Source organism: Eurytemora carolleeae, unplaced genomic scaffold (genome assembly GCF_000591075.1).
Source record: "Eurytemora carolleeae unplaced genomic scaffold, Eaff_2.0 scaffold1731, whole genome shotgun sequence".
Lineage (NCBI taxonomy): Eukaryota > Metazoa > Arthropoda > Copepoda > Calanoida > Temoridae > Eurytemora > Eurytemora carolleeae.
Genome location: NW_019397679.1, coordinates 67,081 through 82,088, shown reverse-complemented (window position 1 = coordinate 82,088; position 15,008 = coordinate 67,081). Strand labels below are relative to the sequence as shown.

Sequence of the window (15,008 nt, the reverse complement as noted above, 5' to 3'; positions counted from 1 at the left end):
AGGTTTATGGATGAAAAAAATTTTAAAAATTTACATCCAAGTAATCGATTTGCATTAAATTTTGAAAACTTTTTTGATTTTGTTTTTCGAAGAGAAAATGTTCACAATTGAAGATGCTAAGAAATCTAAAAGCCTAATTAGTAATAAATATATTTAGGAGAGCTATGCAGCATATAAAGTTTCATCAGAAGAGAATTCTTCTTTCAAGATTCAACCCAGCAGACATAGGAATATTTAGGTAGGTAGATAGATAGATAAATAGACAGATAGATAGATAAATAGATAAGTAAAAAGATAGATAGATAAATAGATAAATAGATAGATAGAAAGATATATAGTTTGATTAATTGATTGATTACTTAATTTATTGTTTTTACTGATTGATTGATTAATTGATTAACATATTACTTAATTTATTGTTTTTACTGACTGATTGATTAATTGATCAACATATTACTTAATTTATTGATTAATTGATTAATAGATAATGAATAGATAAATTTAATGATTGATTAATTGGTTGATAATTTGATAGATTGATTTATTGGATAATTGCTTAGGTTAAACTACAACTATCTGTGCAACCGTGATGTTCTCCTTCTGCTTCTTTCCTCTGCTTTATTATCAAGGTAAATATGTAGTTTCTTTCTTCCTTCTTTACTTTCATTTCTTTCATTTCTTCCGTCATTCTATCTTTCTTTCATTTCTTCATATAACCTTTCTTTCTTTCATTTCTTTATCCAACTTTTCTTCCATTAATTTCTTTATCCAACTTTCTCTGAATTGCCTTTCATATGTTCACATCCTCATCCCATTTTGCATCCTTTCATTTTTTCATCCAACCTTTCTTACTTTCATTTTTTTATCAAAACTTTCTTTCTCGCCTTGCGTCCTTACATGTCTTTATTCTTATTATGCGTTTATCCTTATTATTATTTACGGTTAGGTTAAGCCTTCTGAGGCTAGGATGGGGGATGGAGCCGAGCGCTGCAGCTATTACTTGTTTTAAAGAAAATATAGTACATTATTTAAGAACATATAGTACATTATTTAAGGTTAGGTTAGGCATCTAAGGCGCCAAAGACTACAATGGGGGGCCGAGCGTTGTGGCTACGATGGGCTAGGGGGCCAAGTGCTCCGGCTAGGATGGGCTAGGGGGTCAAGCATTGCGGCTAGTATGGGCTTGAGGGCCGAGCGCTGCGCCTATTACTTGTTTTAAAAAATAATATAGTAAATTCTTTAAGGAAATTGCTACTTGGGAAAATGTACATTTGTGAAGTTGCCGCTTTTCCTTCATGAGGAAGTTGCCACTTGGGAAATTGTTACTTGGGAAAATGTACATTTGGGAAGTTGCCGCTTTTCCTTAATGGGGAAGTTGCCATTTGGGAAATTGTTACTTGGGAAAATGTATATTTGGGAAGTTGCCGCTTGGGAAATTGCACATTTGGGAATTTGCCGATGGAAAAAGGCCTTTGGGAAAGTACCTAACATCCATATTATGTATCGTAATCAGTTTTTAAAAATGATGATTTTAGTTTTTTAAATGAGTCTTTGCCATAAACTCTATTAGTCTAATTATTTCATCTTCGCAACCCAACGTCATAGACCTAAAATATATTAAATTATAAATTCTATTAAATAAAAAATCTTTTAGAAGCAGTGGAGAAACTTAGGAAAAACAACTGAAAAAAAGTAAATATATATATTGTCTGTCTGTATTTTTTATCTAATAAACCTGAAAAAGGTTGCAAATATAAAGGAATTACAATATTTGAGTTTGTGTCAAAGACTTAATTGCTTTCTAGCGGATTGTGGACGCCATTCTTCATGATTCCACAAATAACGATCTCAGACAAACATATTGCAGGTATAATTTAAATGTATAAATATAATAATAATAATAGCAATAAAAATAAAAATATCTAAAGCGATGATTTAATAATGATAATGATTATGATTTTAATATTAACAATGATAAGAATAATAATTATTTGTTCAAGCAAAAATAATAGCAAACATTTTAATAAACAATAATTTGAAAAATAAAATGAGCCATATGTCTATATCTAAGAGCGTGACACCAAAAATGCAATTTTGGAATAAGAAACATTTACAAAGATATAAAAACACTACTTTATTTTCAACTGTTTTAAAGAAAAATGAATTTTAACAAAATAATGAATAATAATGAAATCATACTTTTCAGGACACATAACTGATCTCTATCTAGCTTTTGGTATTTCCATTTTTCTTGGATCTCTTTTCTCAGGTGATCAAATTACAGCAAATTACCATTTATCTGGTGCACTGTAAAGAAAACTAGTAAATATATATATATATTGTCTGTCTGTATTTTGTATCCAATAAACCTGAAAAATAGTAAATATATATATTGTCTGGCTGTATTTTGTATCCAATAAACCAGAAAAATAGTAAATATATATATTGTCTGTCTGTATTTTGTATCCAATAAACCTGAAAAATAGTAAATATATATTGTCTTGCTGTATTTTGTATCCAATAAACTTGAAAAAAGGCTAATCTGATCGGGCCCATTTTTTTAGTAACTTATACGGAGGGTTTACTGTTGATCGGAAAAAAATGTGTGCCTTAAAATTTAAAATTATTAGGGAAATTCCATAGGTAAATAAATAAACATAGATAGCTTATGTACGCAAAATCACCAAGAATTGTACAGTCCGCGAACTCATACTTCTAGTGATCAAAGTGTAATTCAGTGATAAGCGGGGTGGTTTGGTGTTTTAATGGATTTCATATAATAAGTGTAAAATAACTCCGGGAATGGAACTATTTGAAATACAATATTTCACTGAAGAAGGACATGAGAAGGACTATACTAACTTAAATTTCTCTCTACAGAACTCATGTACACCACAAGTACTCAATGACATAAGAACAGCCAATGTTTACAACCGACCTGGTTAATCTATATAATAGGAGTATCTTTAAACCATTTCTGTACATTTATATCTTTCAAGATGAAAAATGTCGTCTTATGCGCAATCGATCTTTATCTATGGGAAATTCGCGAATGAAAAACAGAAAAATGTGGAATAGATCCCGTCGTTTTTCTTCCTCAACAAATGTTATTACTTTAAGTTTCTCCATTTTTTCTTTAGAACTTTCGAGGGAAATCGCAAATGAAACAAACAGGTTAAAAATGAAAAAAGTACGTGTTTTAGAAGCAGTGGAGAAACTTAGGAAAAACAAACACTTTTCGAGTCAGAAAAATGACGGTATTTTACACATTTCCGATCAGATTAAGGTTTGTATGGTACTGTTGTTAATCGGGAATTGTCATTTTTGCATGGAGGTTCACTTGAAATTACGCTTACAGTTCATTTCAAAAACATAATAAGTGTTCGGTAAACCTTTAAGTATTTTGATTTTAAAGAACAACAAATGATTGTAAAGGAACTGAGTTTTTGCCACAAACTCATATTTTTTTACTTCCCAAATCTTTGCACCTTGATGTTGTAAACCTATCTATAAATTCTGTTACATAAGATAGTCCAAGTTTGAAATTTTAAAGGTATTTATCGTCAGGATACAAAGATGTATCTATTACATGACCCGACAGCAATTGTATTTTGAAGATAATAGGCATTTGGGAATTTCCCAGATTGGAAAAGTAACTGAGTTTTTGCCACAAACTCTGATTTTCGAACACCTTTATCCTTCGCAACACTATGTCGCAGACCTTTGATATTTCAAACTATGAATTCTGTTAAATCAAATAGTCGAAGTTTTAATTATCAAAGGTTTACGCCATCATATTGCACAATGCACAGATATATGGATTAGAAAATTTGAGGTTTTGGCAAAAACTCACTTCCTTTCCCAGATTCCCAGGCATTTAGGGAATTCCCAAAATTTGCCAAAGGAATTGAGTCTTTGGAACAAAATCAAATATTTAAACCTCAATATCTTTAGAACCCAATGTTGTAAACCTTTGATATTTCAAACTCAGATTATTTGATTTAACAAAATTCATAGTTTGAAATATCTAAGGTCTGCAACAATTTGTTCCAAAGATATAGTGATTATAAAATCAGAGTTTGTGGCTAAGACTCAATTCCTTTCTATGGACATTTCTGGTTGGTATATTCCTAAGATTTTGTAAATTTCCCAAATGACTGGATATTTGGGAAATTTCCAAATTTCTGGGTATTTTGGAAATTTTCCAAAAACAAGGTATTTGAACATTTGAGTGCTCACTTAATTCTTTAATTATTTGATAATTTTATTGTTTCAATATTTATTTTCTAGGAATATTATTCTCAGTTCGATCATCTAACTGTAATATAGGGATTAAAAATCAAGGTAAAACCAGAACATAATATTAATGAAAATATCAATAATTTAGTGAGAATAGAAGACATGTAGAAAAATGCTTCTGAAATAGTTGTAGCTAAAGACTTACAATCCTCGTTTATCCTTGATATCATCTCTGGATTGTTCAGCAGATTGACCAATCCAAAAAAACTGAAAAAAAAGCCCTTCAGCTTATAACCATTTTTCCTTAAGGCTTCTCGTGAAAGAGTTTTGAAACTTTCTGAATTATTACCTAGAATGGCAATTCTACAATCTCATGATTTTTTGAAATCGGTATAAATTAACATAATTAAATATTGGATTTCCATGTTTGTTTCAGTTACCACTATTATTGCATATTCAGATTGGAAATATGTTCTATAATAACATAATCCACTGAATCCTTGATGCCTAGTAATTTAAAAATCAGTAAGGTTTTGAACATCTCTCTTTAGTTATAATACTGCGTTTTAAGAACAAAACGTTTTTGGTAAAATTAGTTTTCAGTTTTGGGTCCGGATCCAGTGAGCTCAATTGTCCCGAATCCTTAAAACCGATACAAATTATTATCAAAGTGTATCTTTTTTCAGTGCAGAGCTGTTCAGTTCTGATGGGAATATGCATCTGCGTATATAGGAGAGCAAAAACTATTTCTCATTTAAAACTTTTAGTTCAAAATCAAATACAGATATGCTTTAAAGGAAAATTTTACTGCCTTCAGAAGATTTGGTAAATATATTTTAAATAGAAATATGTTTTAAGTAGACATATGTTTTCTATTCGTAAAACTTTATTCTAAAAAGTGTTGCCAATTTAAGTAATTTAATAAAAAAAAACCTCAACGAAATTCTTCGGTTGAGCTATAAGTCTTTCCAAAAATGGTACAATTGAAAATATGACATTTTTAAATTGATGAATCTGGAACCAGATTAAATTAGTGTACGAATCAATTGAAGTTCGTAGATTAAATCAATTCACTTGTCTTCATTTGAAAGCGGCGCACAAGAGAACTGGTTGAACCGTTGCGGCGGTATTCATAAATTAATATCTAGCTATAACTTACTCTAGATTTAGATTGAATTCTAAAACCTGAATTTACGCTCTTTGTTCCATTTTTCAAAGTATGAATATTAGATAATTTCTTCGGCTCAATGGAAAAACAATTATGTGAACTTCTGAATGTTTGAATATTATGGAATTTTGCGGACTAGTGAGAAACAAGTTCAGTTTAAACTACTTTGTATAGCTCTTTGAAAGCTTTGATATTTTGGAACAAGTTTGACATTTTATTTCGACTAATGATAAACATTTTAAAAATTACAAAAATTATTGAAAAGTAAATGTGGATAGGAGGAGAGGGAAAAGGGAAAAAAGAATGGCGTACGTTATATGTTTAGCTTGTATTTTATCTAGACACTAACTAAGTAAATATGTTTCGGCTCAGGCAATTTATTTTGATCAAAAAATATTTAAATTGCGTAAAATTAATTATGTCTGCACTAATCTTGTGCGAATTTGTGTTCTGCTGCATCTTGCAAAAACATTGATCTAATAAATTGCAAAAACTGCAGTGCAGAAAATATCTTAATCTTATCACATATTGAATTCCGCCAAATCAGCATGTTTCTGGGTTCTTTCGGAGAGACTCAATTTTTGATTTATTTAGGCATTTTTCTCTTGTATTAATTTGGTTTATCATATGAAGATTAAAATAACATGCTAAAAATGAACTGATTGCTTTCCTTTTACTTAATTTTTTAATACAACTGGTTCGTGTTATCAGTTGCGAGCTCTGACCCGGACATCTCACAAAGATTTGCCTGCCTAATATTCTGTTCGATATTTCTATCAAAATGTTCGTTATATCAAAATGGTTTCCGTTCGATATTAAGATTTGAACTAAATGCTAGAGTTCCATCTAAAGTTGTAAAATAATTTATAAACGTACCATGTAAAAATTTTCCATGAAAACTTCAATAAAAAAATATATTTTCAGAATATTGTGACGAACCTTAAAACATTAAAGTATGACTTACAACATTTTTTGTTTGTTTGTGCAACCCAGCAGTGTTAATAATCCTTTTAGATCGTTTTTGCATATATTTTCTCTCAGGTCAAAATTTGGCATTGGATAAGAAAGGCAAATGTTTAAAAAAAATATTATTCTAATAATATTTGCTTTTCCTACAATTTGGCAAATTTTGACCCTGACAGAAGAAATATGCAAAAACCGAATCAAAAACAAACGTGTTTCAACTATAATTTTTTGTTCTTTTTCCATTTTTTAAGATGAATATTGCCAAGTACAATAACAGCAAACTTTGACAGAATAGAGTTTTGAAATGAAGGAAGTTGTATAAAAGTTGTTTAAAAACGAACTAAAGCGTTTAAAGATCCAGGTTTTTTCTCATAATCCACAATGGATATTCTGAGAGAACAATTTATTGAAGGAAAAAAATGTTAAAAGTTGAGATTTCCTTTATTCCTTTTTATTATTTGTTGTAAAAAATTAACAGTTCAAAGAAATTGAGTCTTTGCCACAAACTCTGATTTTCTAATCCCTATATCTTTGGAACCAAATGTTGCATACCTTAAATATTTCAAACTATGAATTCTGTTAGATCAAGTAATCAGAGTTTGAAATATCAAAGGTTTACAACATCGAGTTCTAAAGATATTGTGGTTTAAATATTTGATTTTGTTCCAAAGACTCAATTCCTTTGTACCTTTCCCGGCAAATTAAGTTTTCCTTACCAAAGTTAACTTACTTCACTAAGCACTTTTAAGCCAAGCTAAGAACTTTTCTGTGGTTCTACCAAGTTTCCCAACTAAAATTTGAGACAAAGAATAAAAATAAACAGACAGACACGCACAAAAACAAAGATTATAACATTATATATATGGAAGCACATTTTTTTGTTAAAAATTGAAAGATTAGTTTTCGCTGTCTGTTAGTTGTACAACTGGTTACAAGGGACACATGATGTTTGTTGTTATTTACGGTTTACTCACAGGAAGTGTACTGCTTTCTACCAAATTGTTTGTTTACACTCAAACCAGGTAAAATAAATAAACATTGATTTTTAGAATTTGGTTTTTGACCCAATCTATTTATTAAATTCTAAGGAAAAGGGTCCTCAACATGGTTTTTTATAAAACATTTGTGGGGTTTTGCTTAAATTTTCTCTTAACAATAATAGCCTATGAGAGCAGTTACGCAGTTTATATAACAAATACAACAAGAACTTAGATTATAACATACATGAAATAAAACTCTTTTAACTGTCTTACATTCATAAATGAATACAATTATGTATCATTAAATTTCTGGACAGATTCTTTTTACTTTTCTATTATTATCTAAACCCTTTATAATCAAACACTGCAAGTGAATGTGCATAATTTAATTTCGTTAACTGTCATCTTAGACAATAAAAAGTTTAAATAATTCAGGAGAACCGAGTTTCACACAGTATGGGGTCTAGTACAGGAAGCCTATTATTTTATAATATTTTATTTTCAAAATGTAAATTTTATCAATAATAGATTTTATCCAATTTGCACTTTTTTCCAGATTTTTAAAATTTATTTTTCTTTACTTTCCCAACATATTCTTCATCATTACCCCAAGATTTTGTTATTAAAAATATTTGGTTAGTTGAGTATGGGATTACCATTGCTTGTTAGCGTCCTACTGTCTTCGATGTTTAGTGATGGTGGATACTCATTTATAGTCAGGTATTTATACCAGGTTTAACACAAACCAAACCACATTTGTGGACGAAAAAGTTGATATAACGTTTTAAAAAAGTCTTTTTTCTCTTTTTTTTTTGAGACTTTGTAATCAAAATAGGAATCATTACCGAAACCTATATCGACTGCAGGGGTAATTTTTATACTTAAAACTGCGTTCACCTACAATGGTCGGCACATATATATATATATATTTTAGCTATATCTGGCCAAACGGCTGGACCAAATTATTTTATTCCCTTTTTTCAAAATTTAACGGTCAACGCCTGGCACTTCAGCTGCATTATGATGTATCAATGATGATGACTTTCTACTTAAGCTTTAGTTTTACAGCAAACTGATAGAAGGGGGAAAAATCTTTTATTTTACGTCATCAATTCGCGTGATGATGCTAAATATATCAAAATAAGATAAAGGAACTCAGTTCTTGCAAAAAACTCGGATTTTTCTAATCCCTATATCTTTGCAACGCGATTTCGTGGACCTTTAATATCTTGAAATATGAATTTTGTTACATCAAATAGTCTGAAATATCAAAGGTTTTAACTATCAGGTTACAAAGATATAGGGATTCGAAAATTTGAGTTTGTGACAAGAACTCAGTTTTTTAGGTTTATTTGTCATAATCATCCCTGAAATCTTATTATCAATTAAAAAATATGAAAAAAAAATTCGGCGGGTTTCCAATGAAAATCTAAAAGTCTCCAAAGAAAATCTGGGGTCTCTAATAATAGGTTTGTGGTCTCCAATGAAAAGATTAGTGTCTCCAATGAAAATCTGGGGGTATCCAATGAAAATCAGTGGATCTCAAAGAAAATCTGGGGTCTCAAATGAAAATCTGGGGGTCGGCAACGAAAATCTTGGTTTTCAATGAAAAGCTGGGGGTCTCCAATGATAATCTGGGGGTCCCCAACGAAATGGTTGTAATGGTCGGTTTCTATGAGGCAGAAACCGAGCATTACCCCCAATGTTTGGTTTCTACAAGGCAGAAACCGCCCATTACTCCCTGATGCTCGGTTTCAAGGGCGAGAAAGTGTTAAAGTTTCCCAAATGTTATGGGGACAGTAAATTTTAGTGACCCTCCATTTTTTCATATCTATCTGAGTAACAATGTTTTTCTACCTTGAAAGTGTTAAATTATTGTCATTTTCTTCCATAATGGTCTCTAAAGCATAAATGATTAAACCATTTTGATAACTTTAAACTAGACAGTTATTATGTATAGGATATTTTATTCAACCTTGATCAGACAAAGATTAAAAGACTACTGTTGTAATTCTAACAAATGAAGGGTCAATAAAAAATTACGTCTCGAGTCCCTTTAATACATAGAAAGAACAAGATTTATGCATAAAAATATTATAATACTTTTTCTCTATTAGTGGAATACTTGTGATACTGTCAGCAGTTCCAATTCAATGGTGTCATCTTACCAGGTAGAAAGATAGAGCTAGATGATGTGTATATAGATATGTAGATGTATAGAATGAAGTGTAGATGATTTATATTTATTGATTGATAAATAGGTAAACGCATAGTTGGTTGAATTTTGCGGGATTTACCTTTAAAGGGACCGTTCACTTATTTGGGTAATTTCAGGGTAAACTAAACAGCCTATTCGCTCTTGATTGGTAATAGTCTTACTTTTCAAAGACAACTGTGGCCGGAGAAAAAGCCGATTTTTCGTTCAGAATTTGAGCGGAAAGGGACGGTCCCTCTCTATAGACACTATTTGATGTTTTTTCAGTAACAGCAGCCCAATAACATTTAAATTTATTTTATTTGAATGTCATTATGTGTTAGTTATTATGTACTAAAATATGAAAACTTTTGAAATTTGAGTTAGCAAGAAATTTACATTTTTCGCAGTAAAATGTGTATACAAAGACGACGTCTCTACGACAATCAATTAATCATTACTCGTATTTTGGTTCGTAGATTTTGTAATTTTTTTCCCGCATGTGCACAACTTTTCATTTGTCATGCCGCGTTCAATTCAGCTTTTTACACAGGCAATACACAATTTTGAATGCGATAAAATAGTGTTATTTTAGAAATAGAAAGTTAAAAAACAACAAAAATTAAAAAATAATGACATTTACAATTAACGATTAGATACTACAGTTTAATTCATATTCGAAATTTATTTTGATCCACAACATACTGAAAAAAAAACATCAATTAGTGTCTACAGAGAGGGACCGTCCCTTTGCGCTCGAATTCTGAACGAAAAATCGGCTTTTTCTCCGGCCACAGTTGTCTTTGAAAAGTAAGACTATTACTAATCAACAGCGAATATGCTGTTTAGTTTACCCTGAAATTACCCAAATAAGTGAACGGTCCCTTTAAAGAGTTCAAGAATTTTCCAAAAAAAATAATCAGCTAAGTCTTAAAAAATGACGAATGTAGATTTTAAAAAAACAGTTTTAACAAGACAGGAGAAAAAGACAATCAAACCAATTAGAAACCCAAGCTGATTTGAAAAACTGGCTTAAATATATCAAATTATAAATCAAACAATTTAATGAATATTAAAAACTAAAATGTGGACATTATATCCAGTGGTTTCATATACATCTTTAAATATGCATATCGATATATATTTAAAATATTTTCTGTCTTGATAATTACTCTTTTTATTTATAATTTCCTTAAATACCTGTCAGCTCGCCATTTTTTGGCAAAGTTCTTGAAATATTTTGTTGCATGCCATTTTGTTGCTTCCAAAATACACCCACCCAAAAACGTATAGATAAATAGATAGATATATAGAATATATTAATAGATTAATAGATTATATAGATGTTGACATTGAAAGATTTATAAGTTAATGATGTATTCCTAGATTAATAAATAGATAAATAATTTAATAATTTATTTTTATTAAGGGGTGTGGGCACAAGTTCACGTTTACAAATAAAACGATTTATCAATAAATATATTTCTAGTTTATTATCAAGGTCAATTTCTATTATTTTGTTTGCTCAAGATAGATTAAAAGTCACGTACCCCAACGTTTTGCGTTGCGCCGTTGTCTTAAAAACTTGACCATGGGTAACCCTATACACCACAGTGTACACTTATTTTCGCAGGCTGATCTTGCTTCCTGTTTTTCCTTAGGCTTAACTATTAGGTTTGGTTAAAAAATAATGATTTGTGTTAATCGCATGTAGCGTTGATTTGCCAATGACTTGTAGAAAGCTGGAATTTTCAAACATATTTGAGTTATGTTCTTTTGTCCCTTTCTCAGTCAGTCATAAAAAGTAAAAAGAAAGAAAATAAGGCTAGATAAATGTATAGAAATATAGATTTAGAAAATTATCTTAATGATCTCATGTTTCTCGGAGGAATGAAATAATTTCAGCTTGGTTTATATCTCTCCCAGAAATTACAGTGATCTTTATTTGTAAAAGATATTGGGATTCCTCCTTTTTCTAGATCACTATTATTTAGACTTTTTTCACAAATATATTTATATTCATCCCAGAAACTTCAGTACACTTGTTTGTAAACAAACATAGTTCGTACTATCAACTATTTAGGCTGAGGTTGCACACCGAGAAGGGAATGAAAGAACGAAATGAAATATTTTCGAATTCAAAATATATAATTAAGGTAATTAAAGATTTCTTAATAGTTTTTTAATGGGGAGCGATTTTGGGAGATACAATATATAAAATCATTTTAGCAATAACATGCAAACACACTTCAAATAAATAATTTTTTTCCCACAAATATTCATATTTAAAGCAACGTCCCAGAGGGAGAGAAGCTGCAGAGAAATTTTTTTAGGATTCATTCGAGACTTACAAGACGTTTTTAAGTGTGTATAATATAAAAGGAGGATTTTAAAGATCGTATTTGCGCTCTTGCTGAAAAATTAAACACTTTCAACTAAACTCTCATGTCTAGTCGGCTTCTCCCTTTAAAAATGAACTAAAAAAACTTTATATTTATCTCTATCTATGGATATAATGGTAAAGTTCCCTGATTATGATATATTCTGCTACCTATATGAACCAGATATTCATTATTGTATTTATTTTCTCTCAGGATTACGCTGCACAAAACTTCTCTGTAAAACCAGTGGAAGATAATAATCTCAAAGCTGAGGGGAAGAAAGAAAATAAAAAAGAAATCGATGAAAATGAAAAGGAGGATGTTTCAGGACTGAAAGGGACTGCGTAGTCTTAATTTAAAGTAATTCTCTATTTGAAGAATGGTCCGTCCGATTCACATTTTTTTAATCAAATGAGATATCAATGTTTGTTTCTTTAAAACTTGATTATTTTCATTTGTAGTTGCTCTACGAAAAGCGACTGCAGAAACAAAATTGTCAGAGTTTGAAGAAAGATGAAAAGAACGATATCTTCGATATTATTTATCAGAAAGAATGCAGTTGTGTATTCCCCTCGTTATACAAATACAACAACAGTCTCTTTAAAGAAGGAAAGAATGAAGCAGTAGAGATGGATGAGAAGATTTTGGGAAACCTGGAACAATTTTTGTACGAGGACTTTATTACATCATGTAATAAGGTATTGGTTCTATTTATATCAGGATCTGTAATGTTGAAATCATAATCTTTTCAACCCTATCCCTTAAAAATGTTTATCAACACATTTTTTTTTAATGTTTAATATGAATTGAATTGCCTACGAAAAGAAGAATACAACTATAGGATTCCTTTTTAAAATGTTGATTGTAATTGTATTTTTCTTTAAAACAAGGAAAACAGTTCTTGAGTAAAGAACTACTACAGAACATTGATCAAGTACACAATAGTAGCTTGATCACTCTATTGTCTATATATTTATTAATATTGTTTATTTGTCTAGTGCACATAGAAAGCAACCAGTGTATATACACTGTAAATTTAGAGCACAAATCGATTGCAAAGATATTTTTAAACATATCAACAAATAATATTGATAAATTGGACCCCTTATAAATATATTAAATTGTTTTATTTTAACAGCAGTTAGATAATTAGCGAAATCAAACAGCTGAATTGAAAAACAACTAAACAAAAATATAAATTTTCCCATTAGTTTATTCTAGTTTCTAAGTACAGGAATTGTACACTATAATCTCGACTCACTAAAATGGCCTGATTCATTTGGTTTACTGTCCCATTTTCCCTTTTACATTAAAACAGTTTACTTTAGCTATTTAAAAGTCGGTCTGGTACTTGAAATAAACCAGAGTATACAGTGAGTTAGTTGCAAGTGCAACTATGGAAAGACATTTAGTATTGCATTGAATTTTTTTGGATGACGCGAATAATTCCAGTTCATAACAGAAAAAAAATCTAGTTTTTAGTAAGTTGTTTTAAAATAATTTGTATGGTGTTCTGCCTTTGTCAAAATTAGTTATTTACTATTCAATTTCTAAATTGACAGTGTTCTGTTTTTAAACCTCATGTTTAGGTGGAGAACCAGGTTCTTCAAGAAGAATTAGAACAGAACAAATATATTTACTCAGAAAACCAGGAAACCAGTTCATACATCCTTTCTTTCATCTATTATTTGAACCGAAGACGTAAATTCAAGTGAACCTCTCTCCATTAATGTGGAATGTCAGGAAAATGACTATATGATTGTTGATCAGATAAAGGTGAAAGAGTATCGTTGTGCATAGAATTTGTAATCATGCATGGAGGGTCGCTTAATAATTACATTCACATTCCCCTTACTTAATAACATTTTGCATCCTTGAAGCTTGACCATCTTCCTTATTTGTTCTGTTTATTCGTTCAAGTTCTTAATTCCTTTATACATTCCACATTTGCAGTCAACATTTAATCCTTGAAGAACAGGGTGACCCACTAAACATTAGTATAGAATGACATAGCATTTTCTTTAAAATATATTGCGGCATTCACGCGTTAAATTTTTTACCGCGCATGCTTTTTGAAACGATAATAATAAAATATTTCTATTTCCTTTTCATAGTTTGAAATCAAATAGATATAAAGTTAACGATTCTAATTCAGTCTCAAACATTATAGTTAATAGAGAACACTTTACACTAAAAACAACAACAAATTTTATACCAAATAGCTTGCAACAGCATTTTTAATTTTAGACAATTTTTCATTTTCTATTGTGCAGACTACCGTATTACTTATAAATAACAAGTTTGAACTGGTTAAACAGGATGTCTGGGCCCAGAATGAGTTGGTTAAACAGGATGTCTGGGCTCAGGATGAGTTTAATATATTCCTAAACAAAAGAAGAAGATATTCTACGTAAAGGAATTAAGCTGCAATTATGTCCGAATAATCAAAAACAAATTGGAAAATAAATCATAAAATTGAATTAATATATATGTGTCTTGAGGGTGGAAACATTAGTGTTGTTAATCCCGGAATTATCTGGTTGGATATCCCGTATTGTTTGTACCCAGCAGGAATATTTTGCTGATAAACGAATATATGGTAGGATATCCCGTATTGTTTGTACCCAGCAGGAATATTTTGCTGATAAACGAATATATGGTTGGATATCCCGAATTGTTCGTACCCAGCAGGAATATTTTGCAAACCAACGGATATTTGGTTGGATATCCCGAATTGTTAGTACCCAGCAGGAATCTGGTTGGATATCCCGAATTGTTCGTACCCAGCAGGAATTTAACTAAATTAACGGGAACAAATTACCACAGTGAATATCGAGATCAAGAGTTGTAGATTTTTGTCATACATTTCACTCAAAAGTATTGACTTAAAAAGGTTTAAAAGGTCTCAAAGCATGTTAGACGTAAACTTTATCAAAAAACAAAGCATTTAAAAGAATTCAAAAGATTGTGTAGCTATTAGAAAATATTTAAAATGTAAAATGCTTCCTGAATGTACATTTGTACCAACAATGTTTATTGAAATATATCATCTAATGTAAAGCGTTAACGGTAGTTGCTAT

At 30.3% G+C, this 15,008-nt stretch overlaps 1 protein-coding gene across 1 annotated transcript in view; it reads left to right on the top strand.

Annotated features, from left to right (window-relative positions):
- Positions 1-14,414, top strand: part of LOC111715463 (uncharacterized) — a 34,753-nt gene extending 20,339 nt beyond the window's left edge. The window contains exons 6-20 of the mRNA XM_023490786.1: positions 158-238; positions 561-629; positions 1,806-1,867; positions 2,207-2,269; positions 4,291-4,344; positions 4,926-4,971; positions 7,291-7,395; positions 7,789-7,825; positions 7,994-8,073; positions 9,471-9,524; positions 11,631-11,703; positions 12,142-12,265; positions 12,535-12,626; positions 13,518-13,580; positions 14,247-14,414. Coding sequence (XP_023346554.1) covers positions 158-238; positions 561-629; positions 1,806-1,867; positions 2,207-2,269; positions 4,291-4,344; positions 4,926-4,971; positions 7,291-7,395; positions 7,789-7,825; positions 7,994-8,073; positions 9,471-9,524; positions 11,631-11,703; positions 12,142-12,265; positions 12,535-12,626; positions 13,518-13,580; positions 14,247-14,342 — 1,099 coding nt within the window. The 3' untranslated portion in view covers positions 14,343-14,414. The remainder of the gene's footprint in view (positions 1-157; positions 239-560; positions 630-1,805; positions 1,868-2,206; positions 2,270-4,290; positions 4,345-4,925; positions 4,972-7,290; positions 7,396-7,788; positions 7,826-7,993; positions 8,074-9,470; positions 9,525-11,630; positions 11,704-12,141; positions 12,266-12,534; positions 12,627-13,517; positions 13,581-14,246) is intronic.
- The last annotated feature ends 594 nt before the right edge of the window (positions 14,415-15,008 follow it).